The sequence below is a fragment of the Erythrolamprus reginae genome, chromosome 2 (assembly GCF_031021105.1).
Source record: "Erythrolamprus reginae isolate rEryReg1 chromosome 2, rEryReg1.hap1, whole genome shotgun sequence".
In the NCBI taxonomy this organism is placed as follows: Eukaryota; Metazoa; Chordata; class Lepidosauria; order Squamata; family Dipsadidae; genus Erythrolamprus; species Erythrolamprus reginae.
In genome coordinates this window covers 123,812,495-123,830,724 of record NC_091951.1, presented here as the reverse complement: position 1 = coordinate 123,830,724, position 18,230 = coordinate 123,812,495, and the positions used below count along the sequence as shown (strand labels likewise).

At 37.8% G+C, this 18,230-nt stretch overlaps 1 protein-coding gene across 1 annotated transcript in view; it reads left to right on the top strand.

Moving 5' to 3' along the window:
• The window catches only part of CPEB4 (cytoplasmic polyadenylation element binding protein 4), a 72,549-nt gene extending 65,913 nt beyond the window's left edge, over positions 1–6,636 (top strand). Inside the window, exon 9 of the mRNA XM_070739394.1 lies at positions 2,118–6,636. Coding sequence (XP_070595495.1) covers positions 2,118–2,345 — 228 coding nt within the window. The 3' untranslated portion in view covers positions 2,346–6,636. The remainder of the gene's footprint in view (positions 1–2,117) is intronic.
• The last annotated feature ends 11,594 nt before the right edge of the window (positions 6,637–18,230 follow it).

Genomic DNA, 18,230 nt, shown 5'->3' with positions numbered 1-18,230 from the left:
CAATTACAGATATTTTATATATACATACATATATACACAATATGCTGGCTCTGCTACCATGTTGTAAGCCGCCCTGAGTCTAAGGAGAAGGGCGGCATTAAAAAAATTGAATAAATAAATAAATAAACATATATACACAGTTGTTAAATCACATTTATAATAATAATAATAATAATAATAATAATTATTATTATTATTATTATTATTATTATTATTATTATTATTATTATTATTAATTAGATTTGTATGCCGCCGCTTTCCGTAGACTCGGGGCGGCTCACAGCAATAGTAAATATACATACATACATACATACATACATACATACATATGTTTTCATACATACAGTAACAAATGTAATAATTAAAAAACTAAAAAAAACTTATTTAAAAATAAAACATACACACAAACATACCATGCATAAAATATATAGGCCAGGGGAGATGTCTCAATTCCTCCATGCCTGATGGCAGAGCTGGGTTTTAAGAAGTTTATGAAAGGCAAGGAGGATGGGGGCAATCCTAATCTCCGGGGGGAACTGGTTCCCAATGGTCGGGGCCGTCACAGACAATCTTGTCATTTATAGCCAAAGCATTTATTCAAATGGTGTGTAAATGGAGTCAGGATTAATTAATTGGTTTATTTTTACATTGGCAGTTAAATTTTAATTATTTGATACAGTATGTCTTTTGAAATTTATTTCAAATAGCAAATGAATTTGGTTCAAGTCTCCTACCTTCTAATGGTGGAAATGGTAGGAATAAGTTGCACTTTTCAATTGTTCTGATTTGGGTCATTTTTGTGATTCTGTGGTCCACATGTCCCTCTGGAACTGTGATATCTTCAAATATGGTAAATTTATGTTTTGTTCTGTAGAAGTGATAGACAAATGAGATAGAAGATAGATAGATAGATAGATAGATAGATAGATAGATAGATAGATAGATAGATAGATAGATAGATAGATAGATAATTTCCATATTGATCGGACCACCTCCTTTGCACTATAATTCAATATTTCCAACCTTGGCAATATCGAGGTGTTTCGACTTTCATATCTGGAATTCTCAGCAATAGTTATGATGGTTGGAGAATTCTGGAAATTGATTCCCCCTATCTGCTCATTGCCAAAGTTACAAAACAATGCTAAGATCCTTAGATAACTCAGTGTTTATCTTTTTTTAAAAAATTCAAGGGCATCCATTTGTAGATCCTCCAAATTGTGAAGCTGTTTATGTAGAAAATTCCTATGGATGAATTTTAAATCAAGAATAGGGGTAGATATTTAATTTCACCAAAACATTGTAAATCTCTAATTCCCAGGGAATGTCTCATTGTACTTCAGAGTGATTCAACGTGATCGGAATTTAACTAATGTCCATTTAGTACAATTATTAATTTAATCAGATTCCCCCAGTGAAGTGTTTAAATAATGGGCATAATCAGAGTAAAACCCAACACATTTGGGAAAGGTCTTTAGCTGTTTTATCAGATAAGCACCTGCCTCAGTAGAAAGTATATATTGTGAAGCCTGAAGTTAATTTGATAGGCATCTTAAATAATGGGGAAGTGTCTTTTGTAGGTAGATATTATGCCATCTTAAACAGAATGTGGTAATGGCCACAAGCTGGGATGGTTTTAAAAGAGGGTTAGGTAAATCCATAGAGAGGGTAGCTTTATGCAATATAACTCGCCAAAGGAAATATAATTACCTGGGGTTTTTATTTCTTGCATTCTCCACACAAATTCAGAACATGAGATAGAGTCCAGACCCCAATTTTATTGTTCTCACATTTGAGTGACAATGGCTGAAGGGTGAGGTGAGGTGGACCCCCCTGAAAAGTGAAGCCAGCCTGTCAGGGTTTAGTGCAGTATTTGCTACATCTTTTGATGGAAACCATACAACAGGGGAAAGCTACTGCTTTCCTTATTCAGTCAGTCCTAGGGGGGTGGGGGTCTTTTTACTGCGCAGGAGGGTGTTCACTAAGATATCTGTAGTATCTGTTGTTGGATGGTAGAAATATATGAAGAGAAAAAACACACACACCTGGGCTATGCTTTTGTCTAACGAGGCCAAACTTAAGAACTGTGTACATTTTCTCTCCTTCTTTCATCACAGGTGGAAGTTAAGCCATATGTCTTGGATGATCAGCTGTGTGATGAATGTCAGGGGGCCCGTTGTGGTGGAAAGTTTGCTCCATTTTTCTGTGCTAATGTGACCTGTCTGCAGTATTACTGTGAATATTGCTGGGCTGCTATCCATTCACGCGCTGGCAGGGAATTCCACAAGCCCCTGGTGAAAGAGGGAGGAGATCGCCCAAGACATATTTCATTCCGCTGGAACTAAGTGATTACTGCAGTGTGTTCATATGCAGGCCCTCAAAATAAGTGCACTCTTCTGTTCTCCCGATTCCTTTGCCCTCCCTTCCTATTCCCTCTTACTCAAGATAGCATGTCCTGCTGTTGTAGTCTGTAACTTAAAAATAGTGTAACAAAAGGATGGCCTATAATCCTATAGGTATTTTGTAGAATCTTGTCATTAAACTTTATGGGGAACTATTTCCTATGGATAACACAGTGCATGGAAGCCAGGTTCTCTTACCTGCCTGGTTCCCCAGAGGACACTGCTTTCCTGCTATCTTTTCTTGAAGGAAGAAAGAACAATATTAAGAGAAATGAAACAATAGAGTATTTTGTTTTTTAATTAAATTATTGCTAATAACAAAAATCAATAGACTACTTTTATTAAAGTAACCATGAGATAGGAACACTATGAATCTTATCTGACACTTTGTCCAACCGACCCGCCCTTTCCTTCTCCTTGCCCCCTTCCCTAGCCAAGCCTCTGGGAAGCCTGTTTTCTTGCCACCGATGATTTTATAGCAAAGGAAACAGTTAGCTGTTAAATTAGTAACAGAAAAGAGCATGTTTAAAGCAACAAAAATGCATGAGCAAGGTTTAAAGCAGCATTAAGTTTCTTTTTTTTTCTTTTTGTTTGATGTAAGGGTTCTGAAGCTAAATCTTTAGCACAGTATTGTGTCTCACCGTGCCTCCAACTTCCCACCACATTCAAATTTTTACCAATTGAGTAGGCAGAGCTTAGATCTGTGTTCTTCATCCAAGCAATCACATTTTTAAAGTTCCCGAATGTAAATCCTGGGTCAGTTTATAACTGGGGTGGGTGGGCGGGGAGTGCACTTATTCTTTATTATTGTGGTTGTTGTTGTTGTTTTGAAAGAAATTTCATTATCAGAATACAGCCCTACAAATCCTACCAAAGCTAAAGTAATGACAACTAGTGAACTGGCATGTCCTCTCCTGAAGAACAAATGTATAGATTTTATTTTTGATGGCTATATAGAACTCTATATCCTAATTTACTAATGTAAATCAGAGGCCAGCCTTTGCTCTCCATTTTGACATGAAATACAAGTACCTAAAGATATACCTCAAGAGTACATTTTAATCCCACCCCACCCCTATTCCCACCCACCCCCATTCTATTAATCCACTCTTCCAGTACGCATCAAATTTTGTCTGCTTCTTGGGCTTACTCTGGGATGTGAAATCAGTTCTAACCTCCTAACCAAGTTGTAACCTAGCAATTTATAAGAGGGCAAAGTAAAGTTTGTTTCCAGGGACGTTGGTTGAATGAATAGGCATGCCCGTCTGCAAAGGACGTGCTTGTCTTTCAACAGAGGGCAAGTGAGTAAAAGGAATCCTGATCAAAATTACATAGATATATTTGGGACTTAGCACAGAACATAAACCATCGCAGGACTCCAACTTGCTGAGTAATGCATGAAGTGTTATAAACATGTAAGTAGGGAACATATGTTAAAGCTAAGGCACAGCGTGGTGTTGATTAGATTGAAATACACTTGATGCTCTGTAAATCTGGAGAAAATCGATAGGAGGGAATGTATCCATCTCTTAACCACAGTAACGGGGTTGTAGCAGTGTGTAGAAAAAGCCAGTTGGAATCTGAAACTGGCATGATACCACCATAGACTCTTAAACCAAAGACTTGCTTAAGCACAGCTACAGAGAAAAAGCATCCCCTTTGTAAGCTCTCTTCCTCCCCACCCCTTTCCTCCATCGCCAGTTACCTATCAGAGGCAGTTTGGTTTTCAGTACATGATACATACCCTTGTTAATTTCCAAAGGTCAAAATGGAGACATTTGCTGTCTACTTGTCAAGTAGAGAAAGGGAGTTCCTTTTAATGAATCCCTGCAAATATTGACAACAGGAAATGCAAATGGAGAGTGCTCTTTTGTAGACTGTCAGGGACCTTTTTCTCTGAAGTACATAATTATAGTTGGAATATTCCTTTTAATTTTTTTAAAAAAATGCTTGTAGGTGGCTTGGGGTGTCTTATTGTGCCGATCCTATCCAGTGAACAGGTGAGATGGGTTACCATTACAAGAAATAACACTGTTTGAGAAGTAGCTTTGAATAATAATTTTTTCCCTTTGTACATGACCTGCTGAATTTCGGTACAGTGTTTTTGTAGCTAACTTATTTTGTCATGCACATAATGTATATTTGTTATGCACTACTTTTGTATATCTTGTTTTTCCAACAGTGAGCATTTTTAGGCACACTTTTCACTGACGGGATATCTCTTTATGCAATACCTCAATTTTTCATATTGCAAAGAGTAGCTTTTTGTACTTTTATTACTGAGAGATCTTCATATACTTCATTTTTTAATATAAATAATTTTAATAAATTTTATTTTCTTATATTCTGCTTTTTATACATTTCAGTGCTCTGCATACATTTTGAATTATGGATGTTGTGCACTGGCAATGCTATTTTAGAATTTGCAGAGAAAAGAAAGCATGTTGCTTAAACATCTTTAGCCCAGCACCAGGTATTTGGTGTACATATAATTTAAGAAATACTTATATGTAAAGTTCAGACATAAAAAGAAATTTTTAAAAAGCATGAAAGTGACAAATGAGAGTTTGTCTTTAGACTCTTGAAATTTAATGCATAAACATAGAGTAGAAGTTTAACAGTAACATCCCAAATTGTCTACTGCTTCTTAATAGATTTTTAAAAATAATACACAAATGCAGATGTTTTTGGTGAATGTTTAGCCATTTTTAATCTTAACAAATTGATGTTAGGTGTTTGCAGAGATGTGTCTGCGCTTTTAAATCATATTTAAGGAAATAAACTCAAGCCTGCCCAATGGTGGGCATGTAATGTTAGTATGCATGACTAATATTAAAAAAAAATGTTATTCTACTAATATTCACTTGTGGTGATTGTGTGAAAAGCGTGTTTACAGATTATTTGGTTACACTTCAATTTACAGGGCATAAATGATTATCTCTATTACTCTGTACTCGAAATAGTGCTAATATAATATGTCCTTCAGATTACATGGAAAGTGGAGTTGCCATGTCACTCCAAGCATAACTAACATGTAATTAGTTTAAAAATCCTAGGGTATCACTTTATTTTAAAGGGGTGTAAACAAGCATGTCATTTTCTTTCAGAAGCATGGCACTGGCCATGTACTTACAATGTAGTTACAGAGTAATTACATGGTTATTTTTGCAATGTAAAATAAAGTGTTTCTGATTTATTTTATATGTAAAAGAACCCCACTGCCCCGTGCTTTTTTGGTATATAGTATCTACTTCTCCATACACAGACCTCTGCAGAACGCAAATCTAAAACTTGCAGTGAATGACTTTAGTGTTTTATAAGGATGCTGTTGGAAAGACTTGATAATTCACCCCTTTTTGTTTCTTGAAGAGTTAAAGCCTTCTGTTTTAAAAGGTGATTTAAAACTTGAATGTGATGAATTGTGGCAAGTTAACTTCAAGTTATGTGCAATACTTATTTCAGACTTCTGGAAGATCTTTGCAGTGTAATTCTTTGTTTTTAATTGCAGACATTTAAAAATGTCATTTTCTACTGTTCTAGTAAATCCTCTTTCTTGCTGGTGTTTCTAAAGAAAAGAATCAGAAATCAATCTTTCTACTAATGTAAATTTGAGATTATTTTTTAAAAAAAGGAATAAAAGAGGTTTTGGTCATTTGCTTTATTTTATTATCTTATTTTAAAGCTACTGTGATTGATAGCATTGTAAGAATTGGGACAATATTGTATTCAACTGTTTTATTTTTTATATTTTTAAAATTTAAAGTATAATTAGTTTTTATAATTTTCATCAGATTCTTTTGTTATATTTTTTGGAAGTGAAACTTTTAGCAAGTGGGTGTCTAGTTTTTACTAATCCCTAATATGTTTTCCCCAATGTAATGCTCATATTATCAGAAGGAAAAGTTATTTAAGTATGTCAGTTACTTGTACTACTTGGCTGAATTTCCATATAGTTTTTACTGTGTATGGGGAGGTTGTAGTATTTATTATAGCATTTTAAATAAGGGTAATTCATTTTTTATTAAAGTCATTTTCACAATTTAAGTTCATATTTTTGTATGTTCTATTCTAAGTTATAACACAAGTTTCTTTTTTTAAGAGAGTTCATTTGTTGAAGTGCTAGTGGAAAATTAATGTTATTAAATAGTTTGCAAATGACTATTTATAGCAGTATGCATATAATTTTTAAATATTTGTAATGTGAGATGTTGAATGAATAAAACTTTTAACTCAATAGTTGCTTGGTCTTTTATTTTGAACTCTTCAGGGTCAGAATATAACTGGTACTCTAATTAGGTACTCCATTTATGCCCTCCATAGCTTCTAGATTGTATAAACAAAAACTGTTACGGGAGGGGGGGCATTTTTAAAGGCTAATTAGGATAAGGGACAAAATCGGTGGGTTGCTACCAGTTCGCACCAGTTCAGGAGAACTGGTAGCGGCAGGAGACTCCACCCACCCGCACATCATCATGGATGATCTGTGCATGCATAGAAGCAGCAAACAAGCAAAGCAAGTACACACATTCGCACATCTCCAATCTGGTAGCAAAGGTAAGTGAAACACATTACTGGACAAAATGCATGGTATGTCTGTGTGTGTGTCTGTTAGCATACGGGGTTTTTAAATAGTTAAATATTTTAAATTTGTCTGATTGCTTATGATTTGTTTCTACATGTTGTGAGCCGCCCCGAGTCTTCGGAGAGGGGCGGCATACAAATCTAAGTAATAAATAAAATAAATAATAAAAGCTTGCAAAGGTTAAAGAGACCATTAAAAAAGTGAAAATACCCTGAAGGATTTTTCTCACCAGAAGAGAAAAAAATGCACCTATTTTACCTTTCCCCACCACCACACCCTCTGGTAATATTACATCACTGTCCGTGATCCCAGGTTCATGGTTTATCAATGTTTGGTAGGTTGGAAGAGAAATAATTAAAGTACGTAAGCATTGCACTCTCAGATTTTAATCCCTGTTCATCCCTTAAGTGTAACACTTGATTATAATCATTGCTCAGTATGATTCACCTTTTTAATACTGCTGTTACTGATAAAACCTGTACAACAGTATATATAATATGTTATGGAAATTACTTCATATCTGTGAGCTGGTAGTTAAGCTGGTGGATTGGGAGCAGGTGTAAATATATTCTAGTTTACCTGAGCTGCAGCAGATGCATGAGCAACTTTGGTCTTAACACTTTCAACTACCACACAGGATTGTTGCCATAGGGAAAAATAGAAGGAGGCATACTAGATATGTCCCTTAGCTTCTGAGTAGCACTAAGTAGCAACTATTTTTATAAGGGTTTCTATGTCTTGCCCAATTCCAAAACTTGGTTACAAGAGGGGGCTTCCAGTCAGAGGGTTTTGAGTGAAGATGATCAACAGACCAGTCTGGGGGAAAGCTCCATGAAAGGGAGTTGTCTCTGGACTGAAGGTGTTCCAATTTATTAGCAAGGAAACTCTGCTCCCTTAGTTTATCTGACACTCCTGGGTTGGGGAAAATCCTAGAATCGTCCACAAGATCCTCTATACAGCAGCAGTGTTCAGGATGACTTGGGGAGCTGTGCTTCAGGGCAGCCCATGAGCCATTCAGTTGGGGTTGGGTGGGCAGCTGTAATCACTTCATTGTTGAAAAAGCAGTTGTTTCAATACTCTTGTGAGGTTGCTGTTCAACGTCACCACTATGCTGCCATGGTCACGTGATCCTCATTTACAACATTATTAAATTTATATTCCATCAATTTCACAGATTAGGGTGACTAGGCCAGTGAAGGCAAACCTTTTTTTCCTTTGGGTGCCAAAAGCATGTGCGCACACACTGTCTCACCTGTGTGAGTGTCCACATCCATAATTCAAAGCCTGGGGAGGGTGAAAATTGCCTGAAACAACCCATTTTCCAATTCCAGGTGGGCACAATAGGCCCATTTTTCACCTTCCCTAGGCTCCAGAGGCTTCCTTGGAGCCTGGGGACCCTCCAGAAGCCAATAATGTCCTCCCAGAACTTCTGTGCGAGCCAAACATCAGCTGGCCGGTATGCACATGTATGCCGGAGCTGAGATAGAGCAACGGCTCGCGTGCTGGGAGATTTGGCTCCGCGTGCCACTTCTGGCACCCGTGCCATAGGTTCACCATCACTGCTCTAGGCGTTTACTAACACCTCCACACAAGTCATTCGGGAAGCTTTCAGGAGAAAGTCAATGCGGATCACTTGGGTGATGGTGGGATCACAATAGCAGATTTGGACTCGCAACTTCCTTTCTGGGTTGTTTTGTAGGGAAGGTTGCCAGTTCCTCGGGTAAATCTCCAGTCACCACACAAAAACTGCTTGCAAATATCTGAAAGAGTGATCCAACAAATCACAGGTTGCCTGGTAATGAAATAATAGAAATAAATCAACATGAATAAAAATTATACTAATTAATTAATCCTCTCCTAAGATTGATGCCAATAAAACTTAGCTAGGTTTAAAGGATCAGTGCATTAGAGCTATCTTTAAAAATCCTAAAAAATGAGGGAAGGAATTTTATGGAGTTGGAATTCCTGTGTATGTATTTAGAATAGAATAGCATAGAATAGAATAGAATAGAATTTTATTGGCCAAGTGTGATTGGACATACAAGGAATTTGTCTTGGTGCAGATGCTCAGCGTACATAAAAGAAAAAGATACATTTGTCAAGAATCATTTAAACTGGAATACCGACATACAAAAGATTGTAGTTTTGGATATATTAAAAAAAATAGGAAGAATGAATAGTAGGACCAAACCTAAAAGATGTCTGGTTTGGTCAATGGGTTTAAAGATTATGACTTCTTTAGGAATGCTGGTTAAAAACCAACACAACACCAGTTTTTCAGTGCCATGTGTTCATTTCATTGTTGTATTCTATAATATTTAGTCATTTGCCTCTGGCTCTTTGACTGACTTGTAACCTGCATGGGATAGACATCAATTTGTACCTAAGCCCTAGTAACTTCACTCATGTCAGAACCCTTGTAACATCAGGGTTAATATCACAGGCCCAACAATAGGAGAAAGTCCTAAAGTAGACATCAGTGCACTGAGGATAAGCCTTCAGCTGTCTGTTCACATGTCAACTGAAGAGGGGAGGAGAGCCAAATGCTATTTATATTTTGTAAATGTGGTACTCAGATATACATTGATGTCTCTGGCTGGAATCTCGTGACTTTGGCATGAATATTCAGCAAGCTCAGCATCCTAGCATTTATTTTTAAACGTACAGCCCTGAGTATGTCAACTGGGTCAACAACAAGGAGCCAAGTGTTCAGTCACCTGCTTCCACTTAGTGTTCTTCTTCTGCTTAAACCTTTGGGGTTAAACAATGGCAGGTTGGGAAAGATGCTCAAATAATGGCAGGTTGGGAAACGAATAAGTCTATTGAGATGGCAATGCACCCAGGGGGAAAGAATGCAAAGCATTGGGAAACAGCTGCTTGGCACAGTGGAGTAAAGGCTTTGCCAGGCCTGCCAGGCCCACACCAGGATTCTTATGGATATCTCCATCGTTGTAACCCTCGGAAAACACTCTGGGGAAAAGGGAATGGAATGCTCACAGCTGAGGCCTTGAGCTACTCAGTGGGATCTATTTCATCACTGTTCTGTCAGTAACAATATTCCATCCAATCAATGTTTTGGAGTTTACCTGCAGACACACAGTTTAAATAATACAAACATATTGGGCACCAAAATTTTCTCTCTTCGTTTTTTCATCTCTCTCTTTTCCCAAATAACAGCTTAAGTATGACATAAATATTTGCCTCGCATATGCACTTTACATTTCTATGAGATCTACATACAACTATAAAAGTAACATGGCCTTTATTCTGTAAATGAAGGGGTCAATTTTGATATTATAGCAACCCATTATTCTTTTAAGATATATCCCGCTCTTTCCATTCTGCAAATATAATTAAGATGAAAGGCAGTGCTGGGACACACTTGACATTTTGTTTACCTTTCAAAACTTTGCAATAATAATAATAATAATAATAATAATAATAATAATAATAATAATAATAATTTATTTATTTATTATTATTATTATTATTATTATTATTATTATTATTATTATTATTATTATTATTAACATAGAAACATAGAAGACTGACGGCAGAAAAAGACCTCATGGTCCATCTAGTCTGCCCTTATACTATTTCCTGTATTTTATCTTACAATGGATATATGTTTATCCCAGGCATGTTTAAATTCAGTTACTGTGGATTTACCAACCACGTCTGCTGGAAGTTTGTTTCAAGGATCTACTACTCTTTCAGTAAAATAATATTTTCTCATGTTGCCTTTGATCATTCCCCCAACTAACTTCAGATTGTGTCCCCTTGTTCTTGTGTTCACTTTCCTATTAAAAACACTTCCCTCCTGAACCTTATTTAACCCTTTAACATATTTAAATGTTTCGATCATGTCCCCCCTTTTTCTTCTGTCCTCCAGACTATACAGATTGAGTTCATTAAGTCTTTCCTGATACGTTTTATGCTTAAGACCTTCCACCATTCTTGTAGCCCATCTTTGGACCCGTTCAATTTTGTCAATATCTTTTTGTAGGTGAGGTCTCCAGAACTGAACACAGTACTCCAAATGTGGTCTCACCAGCGCTCTATATAAGGGGATCACAATCTCCCTCTTCCTGCTTGTTATACCTCTAGCTATGCAGCCAAGCATTATTTATTAGATTTGTATGCCACCCCTCTCTGAAGACAATACCAACAATTTTCAGCTTCCTACAAAATGACTCATAGCAACTTACTGAAAGGTTGCCATCTTGTGATATTCAGTCTACTCGATTACCCAGATCTCACATTTTAGTCAAAAAGTAATTCTTGCCACCTGGATATCAGACATGTCTTTAATGTGGGGAAAAGAATGAGGCACTGACATTTCTCCTGGTTTTCTTCTCAGTCTTCTAATTTTTGCTACAGCAGATAAGAAAAAAGACTCACTGGGAAAGGCTGCTTTTCCAGTTTAAGCTGGCCTTAAAGTTCAAATCTTTTGAGTGTCAGGGAACGGTTCTCTGGAGAGAGACTTTTCCATGGATTGGAGGGGTTTCACATGCTGCTGGTATTCCACACACAGGTGGATGGGGGCTTCACTCATTAGCATGGCCAAATTTATGGTATGCTATGGACCATTACTGGTCCATGATGTGGGGTTTGGAGACCTCTGGCTTAAAATATCAGACAAGATCTTTACGTACATTCATTCTAAGGCCTTTGGAAATACAACTGGTGGTATAAACAAAGAGTCTTGGAGACAAAAGACCAAAAACAATATCTCTATAGGAAGCCAGGTTATCATCTAATGTTTTACCTTTTTCCATTTACAGTGGTACCTCTACTTACGAACTTAATTCATTCTGTGATCAGGTTCTTAAGTAGAAAAGTTTGCAAGAAGCCATTTTTCCCATAGGAATCAATGTAAAAGCAAATAATGTGTGTGATTGGGGAAACCACAGGGAGGGTGGAGGCCCTGTTTCCTCCCAGGAGATTCCAAGAGAGGCCCCATGGAGGCTTCTCCACACCTTTTCTTGCCCTGTTCCCCACCCCAGGAGATTCCTAGAGAGGCCCCACGGAGGTTTCTCCCTGTCTTTTCCAGTTACAGTTTCAGAGGCTTGGGTTTGTAAGTGGAAAATGGTTCTTGAGACGAGGCAAAAAAATCTTGAACACCTGGTTCTTATTTAGAAAAGTTCATATGTAGAGGTGTTCTTAAGTAGAGGTACCACTGTAGGGTTTTTTATTTGCTATTTTGATTATTCTTGTTTTTTTAACTGATATTTTATTTGCTATCACATTGGAGTTTAGGTATATTTTGATTAAGCACATAGATGTTTTCAAATTATATCTTTCTGTAAGCTGTCTAGAGTCAATGTGAGTTAGTTGAGTAGTTATATAAATTTTTCTTAAGAAAATATAAACAAATATTACAACTTATTATTATACAATGAAATAATAACAAAGCTGAACTAAAAGCAATTGCAGGTTTCTCTATACACCCCCTGAATTTCTTTTTAAAGGTGGTTTTAAATAAATGCATGGTAGAAAGATTACAGATGCTCTGGTAATCTTTTAACTTTCTTGAAAACTTTATAACAAGAGTGGCTTTTGGAAACCTATCTAGAGATGCTATCTAAAATATGCAACACATAATTTGTATACACCATTTATTTAATATGATAATTTTCTGGTAATGTCTCTATAAAAAAATCTTGGTTATTTTTGAAAGCACAGCTACTATATTCCAATAATAAAACATAGAACTTGAACTTGAACGATTAAAGATAAATAAGGCAGTGGGTCCAGATGGCATCCACCCCAGAGTTCTTAAAGAACTCAGATCTGTCATTGCTACCCCCCTGACTGATTTGTTTAACCAATCCTTGTTAACAGGAGAAGTTCCTGAGGATTGGAGAATGGCCAGTGTTGTGCCTATTCACAAGAAGGGCAGTAGGGAAGAAGCTGGTAACTACAGGCCAGTTAGCTTGACATCAGTTGTAGTTAAAATGATGGAGACTCTACTCAAAAAGAGGATAAATCAGCACCTAAAAAACAATAACTTATTAGACCCAAATCAGCATGACTTTACTGAAGGCAAATCATGTCAGACTAATCTCATTGATTTCTTTGACTATGTCACAAAGGTGTTGGATGAAGGTGGTGCCGTGGATATTGCCTACCTGGACTTCAGCAAAGCCTTTGATACGGTTCCACATAAAGAGCTGATAGATAAATTAGTGAAGATTGGACTTAATCCCTGGATAGTTCAATGGATTTGCAGCTGGCTGAAGCATAGACATCAGAGAGTTATTGTTAATGGCGAGTATTCTGAGCAGAGTCAGGTTACAAGCGGTGTGCCACAAGGATCTGTTCTGGGTCCTATTCTTTTTAATATAATTGTGAGTGACATAGGGGAAGGTTTGGTAGGGAAGGTTTGCCTATTTGCCGATGACTCTAAAGTGTGCAATAGGGTTGATATTCCTGGAGGCGTCTGTAATATGGTAAATGATTTAGCTTTACTAGATAAATGGTCTAAGCAATGGAAACTGCAGTTTAATGTTTCCAAATGTAAAATAATGCACTTGGGGAAAAGGAATCCTCAATCTGAGTATTGTATTGGCAGTTCAGTGTTGGCAAATACTTCAAAAGAAAAGGATTTAGGGGTAGTGATTTCTGACAGTCTCAAAATGGGTGAACAGTGCAGTCAGGCGGTAGGGAAAGCAAGTAGGATGCTTGGCTGCATAGCTAGAGGTATAACAAGCAGGAAGAGGGAGATTATGATCCCACTATATAGAATGCTGGTGAGACCACATTTGGAATACTGTGTTCAGTTCTGGAGACCTCACCTACAAAAAGATATTGACAAAATTGAACGGGTCCAAAGACGGGCTACAAGAATGGTGGAAGGTCTTAAGCATAAAACGTATCAGGAAAGACTTAATGAACTCAATCTGTATAGTCTGGAGGACAGAAGGAAAAGGGGGGACATGATCGAAACATTTAAATATATTAAAGGGTTAAATAAGGTCCAGGAGGGAAGTGTTTTTAATAGGAAAGTGAACACAAGAACAAGGGGACACAATCTGAAGTTAGTTGGGGGAAAGATCAAAAGCAACATGAGAAAATATTATTTTACTGAAAGAGTAGTAGATCCTTGGAACAAACTTCCAGCAGATGTGGTAGATAAATCCACAGTAACTGAATTTAAACATGCCTGGGATAAACATATATCCATCCTAAGATAAAATACAGAAAATAGTATAAGGGCAGACTAGATGGACCATGAGGTCTTTTTCTGCCGTCAGACTTCTATGTTTCTATGTTTCCATATGGGGAAAATGATCATGGCCAAAGTTCACGCTTTCTTTGAAAATACTAGTAGTTTAAAGGTATAATCAATTTGTGGAGCTTGTTTACCTCAAGTGTTAACATTCCTCTATTAAGACTTAATAGAGACCTCAAGGTTGTTGCTTAATTTCCTTAAAAAATTCAGCTGGAAAGCTGATGTTACAATACAGAGGTGTTTTCATCTGATCTCATTGCTTCTTCGCTCTGTCCTCAACTTACATCAGTTAATTTAGTGACTGTTCAAAGTTACAACAGCACTGAAAAATGTGACTTATGATCAGTTTTCACAGTTATGCTTTGCAGCAACCCCATGATCATGTGATAAAAATGCACATGCTTGGCAACTGGTTCACATTTATGACCATTGCTATGTCCCAAGGTCATGTGATCACCTTTTGCAAACTTTTGACAAGGAAAGTCAATGGGGAAGCCAGATTCACTTAACAAATGGGTTACTAGCTCATCAACTGCAGTGATTCACTTAACAACTGTGGGAAGAAAGGTAGTAAAAAGGGAATTCACTTAAACCTACTGTATCTTACTTAACATAAATTTTGGGCTCAGTTGTAGTTGTAAGTTGAAGACTAGCTGTAATACGTTTGAACAAAAGAGTTCTTTAACAAATCTCCTCCTTGGTTACTGTGAACTGATATGGTCAAATAGGTATATCTACATATAGGATTTATTTTAAAAAATTAACCAGCTTATAAATAATTAAAATATATTCATTTTTTTCCACATATTGTTATTTAGAATTTTAAATGAAATGAATAAAAGTCAGTACAAACTAGAAAAAATACCAATTGAAAAATAAAAAAGCAGAAAAGGGAGTAGTGGGAAGAGAGAGTGGGAAAAAAGAAATAAAAGAAAACAGAAGTAATTTTCCCCTTCAATCCAAGAAGGTTAAAAATAAGTTCAGTTTATTACTATCTCTAAATAAAACATAATCTCTTTTTTCTCCATAACTCCTGTCTTAGGTAAAGAAAACAAAATCCAAATGCTACATCAAACCATTTTTGTTAGCAAAAGCCCAGGCAACCAAATATAATTATTTTCTTCTTTTACCCCGGTTGAAGAAGCCAGTTTAATAAACTTTCTCTGACTTTTTAAAATAATTATTTAGCCCCTTCAAAAAACAGACTCAGAGATACTGTAGTTTGTTAATTATTTGTGTTTTATTATCAATTATAAAAATAATCCTTTTCTTTATTACTTCTAAAAAAAGCCCTTCCAAATTTTAGCAGAGTTCTTTTGTATATACAGAAAAAGAAAAAATCCAAATCAGTTTCCTGTTTGAATATCTGTTCATCTCCTTTAGGGAATAAGACATCCATCAAACAAACTTGTATTACATTTAAACCACTCTTCAAATTAATTTCATAGACATCCATTGCAGCTCGTTCTTGTTTTATAACTTTATTAAATATATTCTTTCAACACAGTGATTCAAGTGTAGGACAGGAGCTCATTTTAAGATTTGGAATATGTGTACCCTTCTCTTCCTTCTGGGAAGGTCGGAAAGTTCAAGTCTGTACTTCTACTCAGTCCTGATTCAGATTTAATTTTAAATGTAAAACTCTCCAAAATCTTATTAAGAGCTTACAGCAGAGGTCTTCAAACTTGGCAATGTTAAGACTTATGGACTTCAACTCCCAGAATTCTCCAGCCAGTATGGCTGGCTAGAGAATTCTGGGAGTTGAAGTCCACAGGTCTTAAAGTTCCCAAGTTTGGGGACCCCTGGTCTACAGAGTCTTTGTCAGATACTGTATATACAAGGACCCATTAACTCATGTTCTTAGGTGAACGTACTACAGTAAGCAAGCTTATTGTTGAATAGGGTGAATGGAAGAGACAGACAGAAGTGGCTTCCAAAGAACAGCTCTTTATTTGGCAACTATTTACAATCCAGTAAAGGCTCTGTCTGGCAGTCAGCCCTTTTATAGAGAGCTGCCAGACAGTCTAGCCAATCAGCAATCAGTATTTTCTCTCCAGAATGGAGGGCCTGACTGAAGCCTATGGGCTTCAGTCTGAGAATGTAACACCCCTCTTCTCTTAGTTGGGCTAACCCAATGTGTGATGTAGTCATGCAGATAGGCAGGATGTTTACTTGGTCTTTTAGACCTACGCAGCTCAGTTGGAGCTGGGTGAGCGGTCAGGTTACTCCTAGCCTTGACCAATAGAAATGCCTGGATTTCTGTTGCTCCTAGCCTTGACCAATAGAAGTTCCTGGATTTCTGTTGCTCCTAGCCTTGACCAATAGAAGTTCCTGGATTTTGGCCTGGGGCGTGGCTGGAGCTTCAGAGACTGGCTCGCTTGGAGCTTGCCCCCTTGCATGACCGTCACTAGGTAAGTCTTCTTGGTTGGCTTGAGTTCTCTCTGTTGGAGTTAGTGATTGCTTCTGTTGGTTAGGTATTGGCTCAGAAGTTAGTTCTGGTAGTCTAAGAATGGAGTGTCTGAGTCAGCCTCAGAATTGGTCAGCATGCTGCCTCCAGCTTCTACAGTCCTCGAGCTCTACTCAGTAAGAGTGAGGGCTGGTGAGCTCTGTGACCGTGGCAGAGACCCAGAGAGGGCCCCCAACACAGTTGTGGGTATATACTTGAGCCCCTATGCTAAAGTACCGGATCTGAGAATGGGAGTCTACTGGGGCCTCGGCAAAGTAGTTAGGGTGTAGCCCATCTAGATGGGATCATGGTTGGTGATCCCTTAGAAGTTTGGAAGGACTACTACCAGTGATGGCACTAGGAGTGATATGCTGCACTAATAAAAAATTATCAATTCGGGTTTGCTAATTGCCTGGGCCCATGCATGAAATGGCTTCTTTGGTTGATCTCACCATTCTCTCCCCTTGACTATTACCCACCTAATCATCCTGGGTGATAGTGAGGCAGGCGTGAGGCAGTCGCCTGCGATAAGTTCCAAAAGCGGCTTGTGGTCAGTGATCAAGTCAAATTGCAACCTATACAAAGTCATGAAAGCACTTGACTTCAGTCACTGCAGCTACTGCTTCTCTGTCCAACTGACTGTAATTGCGCTCCATGGTGGACAGATTCCTATAATAGAAAGCAATGGGTTCCTCAGTGCAATCGGATAGGTGATGGCTGAAGACAGCCCCAAAGCCAAAGGGTGAAGTGTCACAGGTCAACACAAGTGGCAAGGTCTGATTATACTGGACCAGGAGGCTGTCCACAGAAAGTAGGCTTTTGACAGCTGTGAAAGTGGCTGCCTCAGTCCTTCTCCAGGCCCATTTCACCTTTCTCCTAAACAACTTGTAGAGCAGCTCAGTCACCGTAGCCTTCCATTTGAGGAAAATGCTATAGAACGTAAGGCACCTAAGAAACATTCTTAGTTCAGTCTGGTTCCGAGGGGTAGGGGCGTCATGAATTGCCTTAATTTTTGAATTTGTGGGGTAGATCCCAGAGCTGTCAATCGTGTACCCTAGGAACTCTACCCTTGTCCAATTTGGCATTTCTCCCTTTTAAGCCGCAGACCATTGTCACGAATTTGGGTCAGCACTCAGTCTTTGAAATAATTGTTTTTTTGTCTTTGGCCAAAATTAGAATATCATCAAAATATGGCACTACCCCCAGAATTCCTACTAACAGGCATTCCATAAGATTTTGTACTAGTCTGGGTGCTACACTAACTCTGAATTGGAGCAATGTACATTTAAACACACCCCTCACAACATCACAATAATCTGGACCTCTGCAGTGGTACCATCTACAGACAGCTGCGGGCAGGCCTGTGAAAGATCGAGTTTTGCAAAAATCTTTTCTGGGCCCAGGAAGTGCAGTAGATGCTGGAGTACAGAAACTGGATAGGCCCTCTGCTGAAGTGCCTTACTAAGTGTGCACTTAATAGTCAGAGCAGAGGTGAATTGACCTGTCCAGCTTGACCAGGATCACTGTAGGGGTTTCCCAGTGTGCATGGTCAATGGGGTCTAGGAT